This window comes from Astatotilapia calliptera, chromosome 4, assembly GCF_964374335.1.
Source record: "Astatotilapia calliptera chromosome 4, fAstCal68.1, whole genome shotgun sequence".
NCBI lineage: Eukaryota > Metazoa > Chordata > Actinopteri > Cichliformes > Cichlidae > Astatotilapia > Astatotilapia calliptera.
The window spans coordinates 27,935,880-27,954,379 of NC_137425.1; the positions used below are offsets into that span (position 1 = coordinate 27,935,880).

General features: G+C 42.6%; 1 protein-coding gene and 1 long non-coding RNA gene across 3 annotated transcripts in view; one reads left to right on the forward strand and one right to left on the reverse strand.

Annotated features, from left to right (window-relative positions):
* The first annotated feature begins 8 nt into the window (after positions 1–8).
* The window catches only part of wizb (WIZ zinc finger b), a 32,826-nt gene continuing 14,334 nt past the window's right edge, over positions 9–18,500 (forward strand). For both annotated transcript variants that reach the window (XM_026165847.2, XM_026165851.2), the window contains exons 1-12: positions 9–149; positions 680–866; positions 1,012–1,213; positions 1,473–1,548; positions 8,286–8,434; positions 8,534–10,147; positions 10,343–10,780; positions 12,316–12,726; positions 14,675–14,824; positions 15,425–15,952; positions 16,033–16,488; positions 16,580–17,083. In XM_026165847.2, the coding sequence (XP_026021632.2) occupies positions 759–866; positions 1,012–1,213; positions 1,473–1,548; positions 8,286–8,434; positions 8,534–10,147; positions 10,343–10,780; positions 12,316–12,726; positions 14,675–14,824; positions 15,425–15,952; positions 16,033–16,488; positions 16,580–17,083 (4,636 nt within the window). In that variant the 5' untranslated portion in view covers positions 9–149; positions 680–758. The remainder of the gene's footprint in view (positions 150–679; positions 867–1,011; positions 1,214–1,472; positions 1,549–8,285; positions 8,435–8,533; positions 10,148–10,342; positions 10,781–12,315; positions 12,727–14,674; positions 14,825–15,424; positions 15,953–16,032; positions 16,489–16,579; positions 17,084–18,500) is intronic.
* LOC145428358 (uncharacterized) lies at positions 9,112–13,731 on the reverse strand. Its single transcript, XR_013908647.1, has 3 exons — positions 12,779–13,731; positions 12,277–12,581; positions 9,112–9,240 (listed from the first exon to the last, which is right to left on the reverse strand). It is a non-coding gene; the product is annotated as an uncharacterized LOC145428358 (long non-coding RNA).

Here is an 18,500-nt window from a genome sequence, read left to right on the forward strand (position 1 = left end):
TAAAAAGAGCAAGTTCCTCCATGGGAGCAGTCAAAGCTTCTTGCCAGCATCGTCGCGGTGCGTAAAGCTTCAGCTCCGTCCTCAAAGTATGACGAACGGTGCTTAAAGAGGCAGCCTTTCCCTGCGATCCGCAAACCAGGCCGATTTCAGTGAGTATTTGCACTAAAAAAAACCCTAAAAAAACCTGCAGTTTATGGGCGTCTGGGTTTCAAAGGCAACGTGCACGGATGCGTTGCTGTTCCAAATCACCTGACAGCGACCGGATCGATAAGAGCCACGTCCTCTGAAGCGACAGAGGCCAACCCGTGGGACACCTTGATGTGCCCGGGCATTTTCCTGTCTTTTTTTTTCTAGAGGGGCAGCAGTGAGGACAAGGGCCTGAATATAAAGGCCACTTATTTGTGTAACCATTCGAGCGCTCCTTTTCATTCTTTAAAACCAGACATATTGTGAAAATAGGTCAGACAGTCCGAAAGCTGCAGCTGCCAAATTTTTTTTTAAAGAGAAAATACACAAGACAGCTGAACCACGACAGATTCTCCAGATTAAGCCATTAAATGAGGCTGATACATGGTGTGTTTTATGCTGGTTTAAAAATCATTCTCCGTGCAATTAGCTCCAGGAAAGTTTTCCATCACGGAAAAACTTCAGTGCGAGTTCATGTGTGAATGTTTTCCAGAAGGAGAGGAGGCTGCACGATGTAGGCAGGCTGTTTACTAGTGGGACTCCATACTGTTCTCTGGGGGGTGGGGGGGACCATGGAGCCAGAAGGGGAACCCCTAACCCCAGGGACCAGCTATGGGCCCGTACCCATCGACTCAGCACAAAACCCCGTCACCCCAACTTTCCTCAACAGCACCTTAGAGGTAAGGCATCAATGTGTATATATATATATATATATATATATATATATATATATAAATAAAAATTTATATATTTATGTGGTCATAAGTGCTGCCATTTTCACCCCCATCAACAATGAATTCTTTGTTTATTGTTACTACTTTCTAGTCTTCATGTTCTCCAAATCTGAGAGATGGCCTGATATCTGCCAAATGCTTGTGGGGCCTCACTGGGGAGGAGCGCTCCAAGCAGAGTGAGGGCCCCCAGTCCAGTGCAAACCAAGGGAGGAGCGCACAGAGGAGATTCAAATCCTCAGCCTTTCCTTCCTCCTTAAGCTGGGACTCTGACTCTGAGAAGGAAACACTAGATGGTAACACACCTGTTGCACGCATGTAAAGACAACGGTAGCAATGCATTCTGCTGGAAAGCTAAACTAGTACTGAGCCTATGTGCCTATCATTGTTGTCCCCTTATTGTTTTAAATGTTTTTCCAGTGTGCTGTAGTCAGAAGTCTTTCAGTTTGCTCTCTCTGTAATCTGCCCAGCACTTTCTTTAACTGTGGATTTTACCTGTGAAGCTGTGAAGTGATGTTTCTGTGGTTGTTTGTTTTGTGCGCTGTCGTGCGTCAGAGGAGGAGCTACAGAACTTTTCTAACCCTCACGGTCTGGCTGCTCACAGTCCAGGATCTCCTTCTTCTGGACTAAGGTGAGGAGGAGGTGGTGTAGGACGAAGGGTGATGAAATTTGACTTTAATGAATACCCACGTAGAAAAGAAATATAATATTCTAAAAAGTCCCATTAATTTCAAGAGATATATATTTAGTCATGAAAGGTGCTCCTTTAACATTTTTTATTTACAGCACAATGTTTACATGAGTCATATTTAGCTTTTAATAAATATCTTAAGAATTTACAGAGAAAAGGGGCAACTTTCATGAATAAGTAGTTATCCTTTAAAGAACTATAATATATCACTCATGGTTTTTTCTTTTCTATAAGGGTATGCAGCAAAGACTTTAGCAATACTGAGGTCATAAGGCAAAGTGGGCCTGGATACCAGTTACTTACATTAACTCATTGCTTACTGAGTGAGTGGGAACATTTGAAAAAAACACTGGTTCAACATTAGCAACACTCTTTAGCTGAGAGGTGGCTCAAAGTTATCGAGAGCAGCTGTTAGCTTAGCATAAAAGCACAAACGTTTAAAAGCCAAGCTCAGTTTATGGCTAACTTTAATCTGTATAAAGATAAAGGTGCTTTTGTGTTTTATTGCATTATTTGTGGGAACGTACTGAGTGCAGTATGAGTTATTCAGATGGCTGCACCTCCCTGAGCCTCTGCAGGACATTTCTTCCGGTTAAAAGGGAGTTTTTCCTTCCAAAGTTTGTCCTTCACAAGTGTTTGCTCAATGGCGGTTATCTGTTTGTTGGTGTTTTCTGTATTATTATAGGGTTTTAACTTTACAATAATAAGTGCCTTGCAGTAACTGTTGTTGCGATTTGGAGCTATATAAACAAAACTGAACTGAATTTATTTGAATTTGAACAGATGCTATAAGCTAACTACCAGTGTTGCCAACTTAGCAACTTTGTCGCTATTTTTAGCGAGTTTTCAGACCCCCTTAGCGACTTTTTTTCTAAAAAGCGACTAGCGACAAATCTGGCGACTTTTTCTGGAGACTTATTTATGACGATTTTTTGACTTGAAAACGCGTATCGCTCTTACTCTCAACAAGCAGCGGGTGCTGCCGTGGGCATCTCGCCCGTGCCAAAGGGCTCACAGGCGGAGGATAGTCCTCCCCCAGCTGCTATCAGGGCAGAAGATGTTCACATCTATGCGTCCAAACTGCAAATGAATCGCGCATGAGTGAAGCCGCTGCTCCCACACTGACTGTAACGCAGTCAGTTCTTATTTTACTGTTATGCTGTTTTGTGGATCATAAAGTTTAAAACTACTTATAAACACACACACACACAGAAAGTAACTCCACCAGAGTGCCAATTTCGGGTCACTTTTGCCAGTCCAAGCCCGGATAAAGGATCAGGATTGGAATTGTGACATTAAAAAACAATAATTGCTAAAAGAAATTTAATTTGTAATTCCAAATAAATTCTAAATGCATTTAGGGCATTTTTTACTCACTTTATGTCTCTTCCACGATGATATTTCTCTCTCCAACAACGTAGGTTACAATGACATAAGCATGACCTATTGTGCAAATTAGGCGATGAAGTCATTTAGCGACTTCTAGCGACTTTTAGGACAGCCAATGGCGATTTTCCTTACTGAGGAGTTGACAACACTGCTAACTACAGCCCTGAGAGTCAGCTTGGATAATAAACAAGACGATGGTTTGCTTTTAATTTCACTGGAAGATTTATTTGCAGGCTAGTTTGCAGCTTTTACATAGAGCAGTGTTCATATTTTGAAAACCCAGCTCATCCCTGAATTGTCAACAAATGCCTTTAGCTAGCTAAAAATAATAAATTTTAGCTCCCTGTATCTAGTTAGCTGTCAAAAGGCTTCTGTTACCTATTACCTAAGTGAGTTATTATTGCTGGGTAAAGCACTTACAGCTTTCCTAACAATCAACATTTCCTAATAAGACAAGTGCTCAAACTTGTCAACATTCTTAAATTACAGCAATATAGTTTAGAGTTTAGTACTTGACGTAGCAAGAAAATATATACTGTAAAAGTTAGTATACCTTCTCAAACAGGCACCATAAAGCATTTGAAAAACATAGGTCTCGGTTTCCACCTTTGAGAAAAAAAGAAACAATGATGGAAACTGAAGGCCTACAACAGTCTTATGTTAAAATGGGCCTTTCCTTCTATGTACCCCTTATAAGACAAGTTAGTTACTTATATATAGTTGGGTCCATAATCTTTAAGTGCAGAGCTTTAATTCAAGTTGTTTAACAAAAATTTTGAATGGACTTTCTAGGAATTACTGTTATTTTTTAAACATGTTTTTTCCCATTTTCAGAGCCACAGAAGCAGTTGGACATACTTACACTTAAATAAATATTAGACACGTTACCAATTTTCTAAGTAAAGATATTTCTAAATGTGCTGTTCACATGAAATTCTCATCAGATGTCAGTAACAACTCATTCAGTCCACACATGCAAAGAAATCAAACCATAGATGTCCATAAATTAAGTGATGTTTAATAATGAGAAATGACATAGGGAAAAATATTGAAGAAAGGGAGGTTCAAAAGGGCATGGGAAGTCATAGCAGCTGAAATCTATCAGTAATCAGAAAGCAGTCCTGCCACTTAGTGCAAATGAATATCAGCTGGTTCAGACTCAAATGATGGCCTATAAAAGATGTCTCATTATCAAGGTGTCACATTAGAAACATATTATGATGAGTAAAACCACTGAGCTCTCTCAAGACCTTTGCAACCTTATTGTTGCAGAACATATTGATAGCATTGGTTACAGAAGAATTTCTAAACTAGTGAAGGTTCCAGTGAAAATGAAAAGTCATGCACGCCATATGCAAGACTCCATTGCTGAAGAAAATTCATAATAAGATAAGATAAGATAAGATAACCTTTATTAGTCCCACACGTGGGAAATTTGTTTTGTCACAGCAGGAAGTGGACAGTGCAAAAGTTATGACGCAAAAATTTGAATACAATAAGAATAAATACAGTACACAGCTGTACAGAATAGAATAAAATAATATACTATATACAGTAGAATAATGAAGCGGGTCTAAAGTTTGCTGAACTTTAGACCCGCTTTAGACAAGCCTGTGAAAAACTGGGAGAATGTAGACTGGTTAGATGAGCTCAAAGTTGAGCTGTTTGGAGGCCAAAAGGCACTGCATACCAAGAGTAAAGCTTGGAGGTGGGAACATCAGTGTGGGGCTGTTTTTAGCATACAGCACTGGCATGCTTCATATAATTGAAGGAAAGATGAATGGAAACATGTCCAGGGACATTCTTGATAAAAAAAAAATCTGCTGCCACCTATACCAGGATGATGATGATGATGAAATGAGGGTGGATGTTTCAACAGGACAATGATGCAAAACACACAGCATAGGATACTCCGAGTTGCTTTCAGAGAAAGAAAATAAAGCTGCTAGAATCACCCAGCCAATCGTATGACCTGAATCCAATTAAAGATGTGTGGAAAGAACTAAAGCTCAGGGTTCAAAGAATGGACCCACAGAAGTTTCAGGATGTGAACACTGTGTGGAAGAATGGGCCAAAATCACACTTGAGCATAGTTTCTCCACACAGGAGGAGTTTTCACACTGTCATCACCAACAAAGGCTTTTGTATCACATCGTTTCTAGACATCTATAGTCTGATTTCTTTGCATGTGTGGAAAATTTCATGTCAATAGCACCTTTAGAAATATATTTACTTAAAAAATTGGTGACGTGTTCAATACTCGCTGCAAATATAAAGACTTAAGAGTCTTTATATTTGCAGATTCTCTAGATTCTCAACAAATACTAGATGAGATCCTTTGCAGTAGGTGACTGGACCACATAGACATATCAACATGTGTTTCCTTGAAATGCTTGCTAGGCCTTTACTGCAGGCTCCTTTAGGTAATACTTGTTTGTGGGTGTCTGCATTCAGCTTTGTATTAAATAACTGAAAACTGTTCTCCTGCATTGAGATTAAGTAACTGGATATTTAAGAATATCCTTATTCCTTTGTCTTGAGAAACTCTGAGTTTCAATTACCCTGAGTAATTATCCATTAACACAGTAAAGTGCAGTTCCATTAGTTTTGCAGGATGTATTTGAATCTGAGTATAGGCCTGTACACTAAACATATTTATTTTTTCTAATCTATATTTCTAATCTTTTTTATTTTTCATTTTAACCTTGTAAACCCTCTGTGTTTCCGTTCATGAAGGCGTCTCTTGATTGTAGACTTTGACAATGATACGTCTATCTCTTTGAGTGTTCTTAACTTGGAAAGGAATTCTGCAATCATCCAATTTAGCTTTCTTCTGTGGCCTTTCAAGCCTTTTGGCGATGTGAAGTTGGCCAGTGAAATCATTCATTTTAAGCATGTACCAAACTGTTTACTTGCCCACTCCTTTCTTCTAACTTTCTAATATGTTTATTTTGATCTTTCAGCCAAACGATGGCCCGCCTCACTTGCAACATCTATTTGGGCTTCATTTTCAGAGTTCTAGTGAACGGATACTAAATGCAAGTTGAATACTTGGAATTGGCTCTAGATAGATCTACTTGTTTTGTCAAGGAATAACAAAGGAACAGGCCTCACCTGGCCATGTATGGTCCAATTACTTTTGCACCTGACTGTAAATCCTAAGCAGTCAATGCAATTTTTTTTAAACCTCTCAAGTTAAAGTTGGAAGTTTGCACTTTAGTAACTTTTTGATTGTTTGATTTAAAATCCACTGTGGTGATGTAAAGAGGCAAAATTAAATCTAATTAGACCTAACTGTATGTTATGAACTTGCATGTTCAACTTTTACATTTAGCTCACAGGAATCTATCAAAGAATCATCTTACCTGATTCTTTGAAAGATAGCATATTAGTGTATTTCCTAAAGTGCTGAACACACTACTGTCTTTACTAAAACGTATTCCAGTTATAGTTATATAATGGACATAATGTGTTGACTCTCAGCTTTCATTTGTGTGTCAAATTCAATGAAGAGTTTCAGCTCCTTAATGCAGGTCACCCTCTTTTTAAAGGGGACCAAAAGTAATGGGACGATTGACTCAAAGGTTATTTCACGGACAGATGTGGGCAATTCTTTCTTTATATCATTATAAATTAAGCCGATAAAAGGCCTGGAGTTCATTTGAGGTGTGTTGGTTGCATTTTGGAAGATATTTCCATGAACAGACAACATTTGGTCAAAGGAGTTGCCCATGTAGGTGAAACACGCCATCGTTAAGCTGGGAAAACAGAAAAAAACCCATCCAAGAAATTGCTATAATATTAGGAGTGGCAAAATCTACAGTTTGGTACATCCTGAGAAAGAAAGAAAGCACTGGTGAACTCAGCAATGCAAAACGACCTGGACATCCATGGACGATAACAGTGGTGGATGATTGCCAACCGAGTGAACAACACTCTCCAGGAGTTAGGCGTATCGATATCCAAGTCTACCATAAAGATAAGACTGCATGAAAGTAAATACAGAGGGTTTACTGCAAGGTGCAAGACCTCAAGAACAGAAAGGCTAGATTGGACTTTGCTAAAAAAAAAAAAAAAACATCTAAAAAAAAAGCCAGCACAGTTCTGGAAAAACATTCTTTGGCAGATGAAACCAAGACCAACCTCTACAAGAATGATGTCAAGAAAAGGCGTGGAGCAGCTCATGAACCAAAGGACAACGCATCATCTGTAAAGCACAGGGGAGGCAGTGTGATGGTTTGGGCGTGCATGGCTGCCAGTGGCACTGAGACACTAGTGTTTATCGATAATGTGACACAGGGCAGAAGCAGCTGAATGAACTCTGAAGTGTTCAGAGATGTACAGTCTGCTCAAATCTAGCTAAATACAGTTGCGCTGGCTTTCGTAATAGAGATGGACAATGACCCAAAACATACAGCCAAAGCACCCCAGGAGTTTATTAAACCAAAGAAGTGGATTATTCTTGAATGGCCAAGCAAGTCACCTGATCTTAACCCAATTGAGCATGCATTTCACTTGTTGAAGACTTTGCAGAGAAAGGCCCACAAACAAACAAACAAACAAACAAACAAACAAACAAACAAACAAACAAACAAACAAACAAACAAACAAACAAACAAACAAACAAACAAACAAACAAACAGCAACTGAAAGTAAAGGCCTGGCAAAAAAAAGGGTTCCCTCATTAAAAGGAAGAAACCCAGCATCTGGTGATGTCCAAGAGTTTAAGACTTCAGACTGTTATTGCCAGCAAAGGGTTTTCAACCAGGTATTAGAAATGAACATTTTATCTTCAGTTATTTAATTATAATGAAATAACTATGATAATAATAATAATATTTATTTTTGTCCAATTACTTTCGATCCCCTGAAATGAAGGGGTTGTGTTAAAAATGCTTGTAGTTCCTCACATTTTTATGCAGTCTTTTCTTTTAACCCACTAAATTAAAGCTGAAAGTCTGTACTTCAGCTGCATCTGAGTTATTTCATTTAAAATCATTGTGGTAGTGTGCAGAACCAAAATTAGAAAAAACTTGTCTCTTACCAAATTTTTATGGGCCTAACATTCCCAGCATTTCCATGTTTATAATTACACATCCCTTAGTTAGCTAAAACCCACGAAATTCCCTGAAAAGATGGGGGACTCGACCTCAGTGGTGGCAATGGGCCTGAGAATAAGAAATATGAGGCCAAACATGATTTCTGATTTTTTCCTGAATACAGGCAGATACTTTTCTTAAATTTATTACGAATATAATGTAATAAATTCTTTTTCTGATGGCATCCAGACTTGATAGTGAAGATGACCAAGTACCTGATAAAATGCAACACTTCCATAGTAAGACTGGCATGTCTACACCCGCTGAGGGGCACAGTGATAACAATGAGAGCACAAAGACAGAGGAGCCAAATACATCCCAGCCTGGCCAAACAGAATGTAAGTACCATACTGAATAAACTTAGTCTGCCTGCACACTCGATAGCTTTGTTTTTAAAATCTTTTCTTTCACTGAGAATTCTCCTGCTTTCTTTGCAGTAGCAGACAGCAAATTCTGGAATGTATCTGAGGGAGCTGAGCCATTCCTGTCTAAAGTAAAACCAAAGGAAGGTTGCCAAATGGAGGAGGAGGAGGTGGTGCTGGACAACGGGGAGGGAGAAAAAAAGCCCAAGGGAAAGGAAACCAAGGAGCCTGAGAGAGATGTGTACACCTTCCCCGGAGACTCAGACCAAGAGAGTCCCCCTCCTGCCCCCTGGGCTCATTGCACATTCATTCAGCGGTGCAGAAAAAAGAGGGTCTTGCTCAGGCCCTTCTCAGGACTTGGCACCTTAAAGCGTACGTTGCCTGAGACTGCCAAATTGGCAAGACCTAGTCCTCAAAAATCTGAAACAGTACAGCTAAATCGAGGTGGAGGGGTTTATGACTTTGAGGAGGTCAGCTTTGGAGAGGGAGGGGTGGAACCCATAAAGTTCAGAGACAGAGGTGGGAGAAGAGACAAAGAAGGAGAAGAAAGTGGAGCGGAGACAGATAAAGAGATTTTCACGTGTGTCGAGTGTAGCATTTATTTTAAAAAGCAGGTCCACCTGCAAGAACACATGATTGAGCACAATCAGAGTGGCGCAGGGGGTGTCAGGCGGTTAGGAAAGGGCAGCCGCTTTCGGTGCACTGAGTGTGGATGGAACCTGCCAAATCGACTTGCACTTGCTGACCACCATAGAAGGCACGAAGAGTCACGACTGAAGATCCTGGAAGAAATTGAGAAACTGAATGAAAATGGGAAAGCAAAAGAATTTCAGACACTGGACAGCAAGGTGTTGAAAAATAGAAGCATAGACCCGACAGTTATAGAAAATACTGGCCCAGGCTCAATACTAAGCAAGGTGGTAGACCCAGACACGGTCAAATCTCCACCTCTATCGCCAGTGTCAACACTGGATATAGACCCAGGAGTCCTTGACCTAAATACACCCCTGCCAAATTCAGTTCGAACTCCAACTCAGACCCGAGCTCTCTCTGCCTACCGTCGCCGCTTTATCTGTACCAAGTGTAACTTCAGCACAAGAACATCCCAAGCACTAGCTAATCACTCCAAGACCCACACCAGGAAAAAGCCCACTCTCCAGTCAGATTCTTCTTCCTCTGGCTCACCACTGAGTTTGGCATCTACTTCCCTGACCTGTGGTCACTGTGGCTTCCTGACCTCAAGTGAATCCATACTGAGGGAACACCAGGCACTCGTTCATCCAGGAGAGATCGACGAGTCTGGACAGCGTTTAAAGGCTAGTATGGGAGCAAGAATTTTTAAACCCAACCTAGACCCTGAGTTCGTCTCTGAGTCCGGATCTCAGCATGACGCAACTCAAGGCAAAAGCCAGCGAGCAGTTACTGCTTCTGATGACAGCAGAACACCAGACGGCACTACAGCTCGGCCTGTGAGACAGGTGGTCTGTAACAGGAGATTCAGCACAAGAGGCAAACCTTGGACTGATCTGGCCAAGCTTGACACCACTGGGGATGGTGAAAAGCTGCCTGAGAGTGAAGAGGAAGAGCAGGACCAAGATCAGAAGTCAGAGTTTAAGACAGAGCTGTGTCGGGAAGAGGAAAGCTCATCAGTGGCAGTCAGGCCTCAGACTAGAGCACAATCCAACATGGGTGAGACTAAATAAGAACTCAATTGTTAATTTCAGAGTAATAGTTTACCCTTGATTGATAGAAATGACAAAAAATTAGCTAATTATTATTATTATTATTTTTTTATTCAGATTTCTGGATGCGCATGCACTGCCTGCTGTTTGAGTTAGATTTCGTGATAATTTTAATCAAAAGTTCATTTTCTTTCCTTGATAGATGATGGCTCATCGCTGCAGAGTGCTCCATTACCGCTCCCCACCAAGAAGAGCGAAAAGGACGATGACAAGAAGGAAGCGGAAAAAGACGGGAAGGTTTTCTTTCTGAGGAGGAGCACCAGGGTCGCTGCCGCTCCTGTAGAAATTGACAGCGACGACGACGAAGACATTGACGAGGAACGCGTGCGACGTTTCCTGTCAGAGGGCGTCCTGGATGAAGACAAAGACGAGATTGATGAGGACACAGAGGCGCTGAAGAGCGTGGAGAGGAAATGCCCCTACTGCCCCGATCGATTTCATAATGGAATTGGGCTTGCCAATCACGTGAGAGGCCACCTGAACCGTGTGGGCGTCAGCTACAACGTGCGTCACTTCATATCCCCGGAGGAAGTCAACGCGATTGAGAAGAAGTTTTCTTATCAGAAGAAGAAAAAAAAAGGTCAGCACCCTGTCGCATGTGTTTCTTAGACTATGTAGATGTCTTTGCAGATTTGGAACCCTGTCTTTTTATTGTGTTTGGAGTAAAACATCTTTACAATGAAGACTCTGATGTAGGCTATCATATCTCACTTTAATACCCTTTTTTTACATTATACAAGGTTTTACATTTTTTTCATATTTGTCTCCGTGTTTAATTTTTTGTTGATGTGATGAACACTTTGAGAAATGTATATTGAATTTCTATAATATAACTGGTAAGTGGTTTATAACCTACCGGCTAGTTCTCTGGCTTAAACCATGTCCACATATTTATGGCTATTTTTGTAGTTGATGTTCGCAGATGTTCATGTAGCTAATCTGATAAATTTACATGTCAGCCACTCGTAACCTTGCTTCAACTGTTCACCTCAAAACTGAGAGAAGTTAAAACTTAGAGGCCCAAGTTTTCATAACCCTAACCCAACTCTAACCCTGTATGAACATTTTTTGTGTGTTAGTTTTCTTTGTTCTGGGATTGCCAAGACTCGGAAGAACAATTCAATAATTGGCTAGTGTTAGGGTCATCATCACCAATGATGACTTAAACCTCCGAAAGTTAACCTGCATGTCTCTTCCCGTGTTTTCTTTGTTTACGGTTTTTGGATTAGTTCAAGTTCAAATTCAAGTTTATTTATAAAGCACTTTTAAAACAACATCTGTTGACCAAAGTATTGTACAATAAAAATAGTCAAGGCAAAAGACATAAAATAGGATAAAGCTAGAAGGGAATAGAATTATAGAATGATGATAAATAAAAACAATAGTAACAGGCTCATACTGATTTAAAAATGAGTCTTTAGATGGGTTTTAAAAGTATCCAGTGTTGTGGAGGTCCTGATATGCAGAGGCAAAGTGTTCCACAATTTAGGCACAGTCACCACAAATGCCTGGTCTTCTCTGTGTTTTAATCTGGACCTCGGGACGACTAGGAACATTTGGTCCGCAGACTTCAAAGATCTCGCAGGTGTATACCAGGTTAGTAGATCAGAATTACATTTTAATAAATGCAATCCGACTTTCACTTTTTATAGAGGCTCTTTACCTTCATATTCTGCTTATTAACAAGCAGAAAGCAGACGCCAGAAAGTTTAATCTTTGATCTGCATATTCATATCCAGATATCTGTTCCTACAGATAAGTCCAACAATAACCCAACAGTTGGTGGAGGCATGAGAGATTTCACTTGAGACCACCCAGATAGGGGTGCTAAAGGAAAGTTCAGTACACTAATGAATAGAATTCATCTCTTGAGAGCCATGATTATTCAAAGTTTCATGGCAGTTATTTTTGTGGTTGGCTTGACCAAAGTGGTAACTCAGCAAATGACCAACAGACCAACACACCAGCATTGTGGTGTGTGGGTTTTTAAAAGGAAAAGTTGTTCCAACAATTTGTGGGGGTCACAATAAAACAAACAAACAAAAGGTCGGGAACCATTAGCATGACATGCCTTACTTTACATTCAATCATTTGCATTGCTTCTTTCCCCTGTAGTTGCCAACTTTGACCCGGACACTTTCAGCGTGATGCACTGCGAGTTCTGTAGTGCTGGCTTCGATACCCGGGCTGGCCTGTCAAGCCACGCTCGGGCCCACCTCCGTGACTTCGGCATCACTAACTGGGATGTTACCATCTCCCCGATCCACATCTTGAGGGAGCTGTTCTCCAGCAGGCCTGACCTCGTAATCCCCACGGCTCCCCCTCGGAGTTCTGGCTCTCCAGTGGAGGAAGACGAGGACGATGATGAAGACGAGAGAGACCTAGAGGATGAAGGGGAGGGAATTGTTAAAGTAAAGCTGGAGGAGGAGACAAGCGAAAGGACCCTGAGTGCTGCTGTTTCTGATGTGCTGCCTTCAGCATCTCCCCAATCCTGGAAGAAGCGGGACGGAGCAGAAGAGTGTAAAGGTGAGTTTCTATTATTGGTCCATCTTTAAAAATGGCAATGTGATAAACAGACCTTACTTATTGGTTGTGTGATTAATCTGCTGGCTGCTGATGGCTCTGATGGGTCACTGCCTTGTCCACGTTTGAAGTTTGAGCTTGGCTCTCTGTTGCCTCATAAAACCAAGATAGAAGGAGATAATGATAAAGCAGTTAGAAATGTGTTTTGAAGTTACTGCCTGTCCTCGGTGGGAAGTACTGGAGTCAGGTGGCTGCTGAGAAAAATCAGTCTTTGCGCGAGTGTGTGTGTGTGTGTGTGTGTGTGTGTGTGAGGGAGAGAGCTGGAAAGAGTGAGAGAATCCCTGATGCCCATGGTTGATGTGGCACTCGGTGCATTTATCCCAACCTCCGCCTCCACTCGATTGGTCACGCCTTAGCTTAGCGGTGCATATGGGGGCAAAATGGCTGCTTCCACCTCCCCGCAGACCCAAACAATAGCGGAAAAACTGTCTGGCTTCAGCTGCCGGGAGTCCGATGCACTGCGGTTGCGGACCGGTGAGTACCGCGCGCCGTAATTCCCGTGCACCGCGTGCCCTCGGATCGCGCGGCGGCTTCTTCGCACTGCACGTCTGGCGCCGCATCTTCTGTCACAATGTAGCCAGATAACAGCCATTAAAAAGAAAGAAAGAGAGAAAGAAAGAAAAACTCTTTATCACGTTGGAGACCGGGTAAAAAAAATGAGTGTCGCGTGCAGGTAGCCTGTGACACGCATGTCAGAAGCTCATAAAGCGGGTCATTGTTATTGTTTCGGGTTTCCTGATTTTGCACGCGGGGATAGATTGTGTGCATTTTGGCTGTTGTGATACTATTGTTGCAGTTTGTTTTTTCTTTTCAATACATATTTATGTGAGTGTGTATGTCTGTGTGCTTTCCCCCCTCTATTATACACGTATCGAATGACGTCCAGTATTTCCAATGCTGCAGGATCTCTAAAATTACCTACAGTTGCCCAATCCTCGCCATTTTACTTTGCTTTGATTTTTGATAGAGGACACGCTGTGCCTTCAAGTGCATGCTTTTGTGCATGTCTCTTTTTTTCTCCCCCTACAATAAACTGACCGCGAGAATAGTCGGGAAACGTGGTAACTTTGTTGACCCAAAGTAGCAGCAGTTAGTAACTGGTAATCTTATTGCAACTTATCCGGATCAACCAAGTATAATGGAAGTATCACTTTTACTTGGAAGTGTCGGGTTGCTCACTCTCTCTCCGCCCGAACGGGCACAAAGTTAGCGTTTGCCACTTTGCCTCCGATCTTAGAAATTAGCCCTGTGATTATTTGGCGTTGTCTTTAGCATAATAAACGGTGTTATAACGCTGCGTTCCGGGGTGTCACATCGCTGCTCTTTTACAGTCAAGAGATGAACTGACAAGCGCAGAGCCGCCCACCAGACAAAAAGCATTGTCTGTCTCCACGTCTCTTTTGATTTACCGATTTGTCGCAGAAAATGGCACTTTTGTCCCAGGAATGTCTGACTGCGGGGAACCAAGACTGCCGCGTTTGTTTCATACTGTAGTGCAGTTATTACTTTTTTTGTTTTGTTCTTTGGCTTTTTTTTTTTTTTTGACAGGGATTCATTACTTGAATTGTTTTTATGCATATTTCCCCCACAGAATGCATTACAACGCGCTGCTGTAACAAGGAGGGAGAAAATAACAGGGCATTGAGCTCACAGGACTGAGCTGATTTTTCAGCTCACAGCCTGATTCTTTTCTTCTTTTATCCACATATACATGCATTTAATGCGTGCATATGCGTTTGATGAAGTTTATTTATTTATTTCCCCCAATGTATAATTAGCTTTGAGATGCATCCCTCAGACTGCTATTTAATGTGATTTGTCATGACATTCATCACTTAGCCTAATTACTGTGGATTTTCTGCACTTAACACGGATACGGTTGTGTTTTTAGGCGATGACGAGGAGGGAGCAGAGGAAGAAGATGAGGAGGAGCTGCAGCAGCTTTCAGCCCTGGACGGTTTGAGCTCAAGCCCCGGGAAAACGGGTCCGCGCGGCGTGAACACGGACAGCCTCTCTCCTGGGGAGGATGCAGACACCGCGGGTGAGGCAGGAATGTGGGAATGCTGACCTCAGAGTGTTTACAGGGGATTGGATTTGCTACAGCCAAGCCTCATCATAGCTGTCAGTGGGAAAACTGTAGTGGTAACAGAGATGCTACAAGAGAGGGGGTTATCACAAGGGAAATCCTGAGAGGAAGACAAATCTTTTAGGGGGTAATTAGAGCACCCCTAGTACTGTGTAAGTGTATTCTGGGATATCTGTGGTCTCTAGAATAACCCGAGCCACCTGCTGCTGGTTTTAAAACTGGGGTGGCTGTCGCTCAGGAAGTAGAGCAGGCTGTCTGCTAATCTGAAGGTTGGTGGTTCAATCCCTGACTGCTCCAGTCTGCATACCAAAGTATCCTTGGGGAAGATACTGAACCCTAGGACCTGGTTCATCAGAGTGTGAATGTTAGATTATGATGAATGTGTGTGTGAATAAGGCTCGTAGCATAGATGCTTTGTATGCAGAGTAGAAAAACACCATGTAAGTGCTCAAGCTGCCTAAAAACAGATGTCATCTGTAGCGGTTTGAAACATTTATAACATTTGTAAGACACAGCTTATTACCCAGTCTTATGCCGTCTTTCACACTTGTGCAGACAACAACTTGAAGTGTGAGGTGTGCGAAGCTCAGTTTGAGACCAAGCGCGGCCTCTCCATCCACGCCCGCTCTCACTTGCGCCAGCTGGGCATCACCGTTTCAGACGGCAGCGGGACCTCCATTGAGCTCCTCCGCCGGATTGCCAAGGAGCGCAAAATAAGCTCGTCTCTTCAGGAGCCACTCATAGCTGAGAGCCCCTCCCCGTCCGTTGCCCCAAAAGATGAGGACATGGACTTAGACGAGAAACCCATCCCTCTGTCCCTCTTGGCCAAAGCAGCGAAAGCAGTGCCGCTCTCGTCCTCCTCCACACCTTCTCCGGGCGCCTCTCCAGCTCCGGCTCACTCTGGCTCCCCTTCCTCGGTAGTGAAGAAAGCCCCCATTTCCTCTCTACTACCTGTGTCTTCCCCCTTGCGCTCTCCTGAGCACAAGGCAGGGGGCATGAAAAACTTGACCTCTAACCTCTCCGGCTCAACAACAGCCAAACCCCTCTGGGCGCCAGAGGAGAATGATGCTCCTCTTAACCTCAGTAAGTGTCGCTGTCCTAGCTGATGATTGTTTTATCTTTTCATTGCTTCATGTTTAGTCATTTCTTTCTTCTGTTCATAGCACTGGAGGTTGACCCCAACAAAGACATTGTTTGTCAGCTGTGCGGCGCCTGGTTTGAAACCCGGAAAGGCTTATCCAGCCATGCTCGAGCTCACCTGCGGCACTTTGGAGTGGAGTACTCGGAATCCAAGGGGTCTCCCATCAGCCTCCTGAACCGGCTCATCGACACGGATGACTTTAAGCACAAAGCCAGTGCATTGCAGCTCGACAACCACACAGAGCCACGGAGCCTCGCCCCCACTACGCTCTCCTCCTCAAAGCCATCCTTGCTGACACTCTCCTCCTCTTCCTCTTCATCACTCCTGTACAAGGTGACTACGACCGGGAGTGGATCAACATCCAAAGCTACCTCTTCCTCTGCCTCATCTATACTTGGCCCACCTGCCAAGCGTCTCAAGTCCTCTTCCATGCAGGTCTTCCGCCTCAGTAGTGGGGAACTCATGGCCCTTCCACACAGTGAGTGTTGTAGTATCCATGAAATTAGACAATTTATAGAAGCATAATGCTTTCTCTGTTTAACGCAAGGTCAAACCTTCTCGTCCCTAAGGTGAACCTCCAAAGGAGATAGGCTGTGAATTCTGTGGGGAATATTTTGAGAATCGCAAAGGGCTGTCTAGCCACGCTCGCTCTCACCTGCGTCAGATGGGCATTACCGAGTGGTCCGTCAACGGCTCTCCGATCGACACCCTGAGGGAGATCATCACGAGACGGGGCCTGCCTTGCGCCCTCCCGCTAAAACCTCTCAAAACCCCACCGCCATCTTCTCCAGGACCGCCTCGTTCCCCCCTTTCGGTGTCCTCTTCTCCTTCAGCTACTCTCCTCAGTCGCCTGCCGTTCGCCTTCGCCCGCCCCTCCAGTCCTCAGCCCGCCGTGTCCAAGTCGAGCTCGGCTCCATCAACGCCTTCTAGCGGGCTGATTCTCAAGCTGAAGCCGGAGCCGGTGCAGGTAGAGGTCACCACGCCTGGAGCTGTGGGGAGATCTGGAGGGTTTTCAGCTGAGTCTCTCAACTCTAGCTGGAGGAGCTCTGACAGTGCGTTTCCTCTCAACTTAGGTATTTGAATCCTGTTTTGTCTTCAGTGCTTATTTAACAATTGTTAAGGAATAATTTATAGATAAGGGAAATCACTTTCAAACGTACTGGCATGTCTAGTTTGTATTCATTAATCATTTATTATTGTTTGCTTCACCGACTGAATTAACCTCAGTTTAGTCAGGAGCATTTTTTAAGACAATAAGCGGCTACTTGGTGCAAGCCAAGCAACATCTCTGTAAATAATAGCATAAAACCACAAACTGTTTTTTCTGATTTTAGTTCTTTGATCAAATTATTTTAAAAAAACAAACATTTTAAAAGCAGGGAAATTATGATTAACTTTTGGACTAAGGCATGCAGGCTGTTTTCCCCCTTTTTGAGAATATGTGGTAAGTTTTACAAAGCATAGACTGTATATAAAAGATGGTCTTAGCTACTGTGCTACGACCCATTATTTGGCAATGTCCTTTTTTGAAGCCTCAACTTCAGCATCTTTGTGTGATGGCAAATATGTGTGATGGCACTGGTTGCTCATGGGCTAACCACTTTTCAGTCAAATTTTATAGCAAATCTTGATTTGCAGTGGTCCCTCGTTTATCGCAGGAGTTACGTTCTAAAAATAACCCGCGATAAGTGAAATCCGCGAAGTAGCCAACTTTATTTTTTACAATTATTATAGATGTTTTAAGGCTGTAAAACCCCTCACTACACACTTTAGACAGTTTTCTCAGACAGGCATGAACATTTCCACACTTTTCTCTCTTGTTTAAACACTCTCGAAGTTCAAACCTTCGTAAAAAAATAAGTCCAGTATTATAGAATGAAACCAAAGATCAAACCCTGCTTTCAGGTCCAGAACATGGGAATAGAGCAGCTACGAGAGAATTCAACATTTATGAATCAATGGTATGGAAGTAGAGGAAATAAGAAGAATGAGTTGAGTAAAGTTTGACTTATCTGACTGTTTGGTTTCGCTTAATGCGCCTCATAATGCAATGTGCCTTATGGTCCAAAAAATACGGTAACTTCTACCTTCCTTTAGCATGTCCAGAAGTCCAACTTTTTGTGCGATGGTTAGCATTTTCCTCTGCCTTTCGGATGCTACCGCAGGTGCCTTTGACGGTGCAAAAAGTTTCGTCGACATTGTTGTGTTTGTTGGGGAGAAAACTTACAAACATACAGTACAGCACTTCAGAGTCACACTGCTAGCGATCGAAGATTGATGTAAATTTGACTGAACGCATTCGGTACTGTACATGAGACACGGTACGGAGGAGATTGACTGACAGTGGTCTACAGCCAATCAGGACGCAAAACAAAATGCGCTGTAGAAAAAAAAAAAAGAAAAAGCATGCAAAATTGCACAAAGTAAATCCGCGAAACAGCGAGGCCGCAAAAAGTGAACCGCGTTATAGTGAGGGACCACTGTATTGTC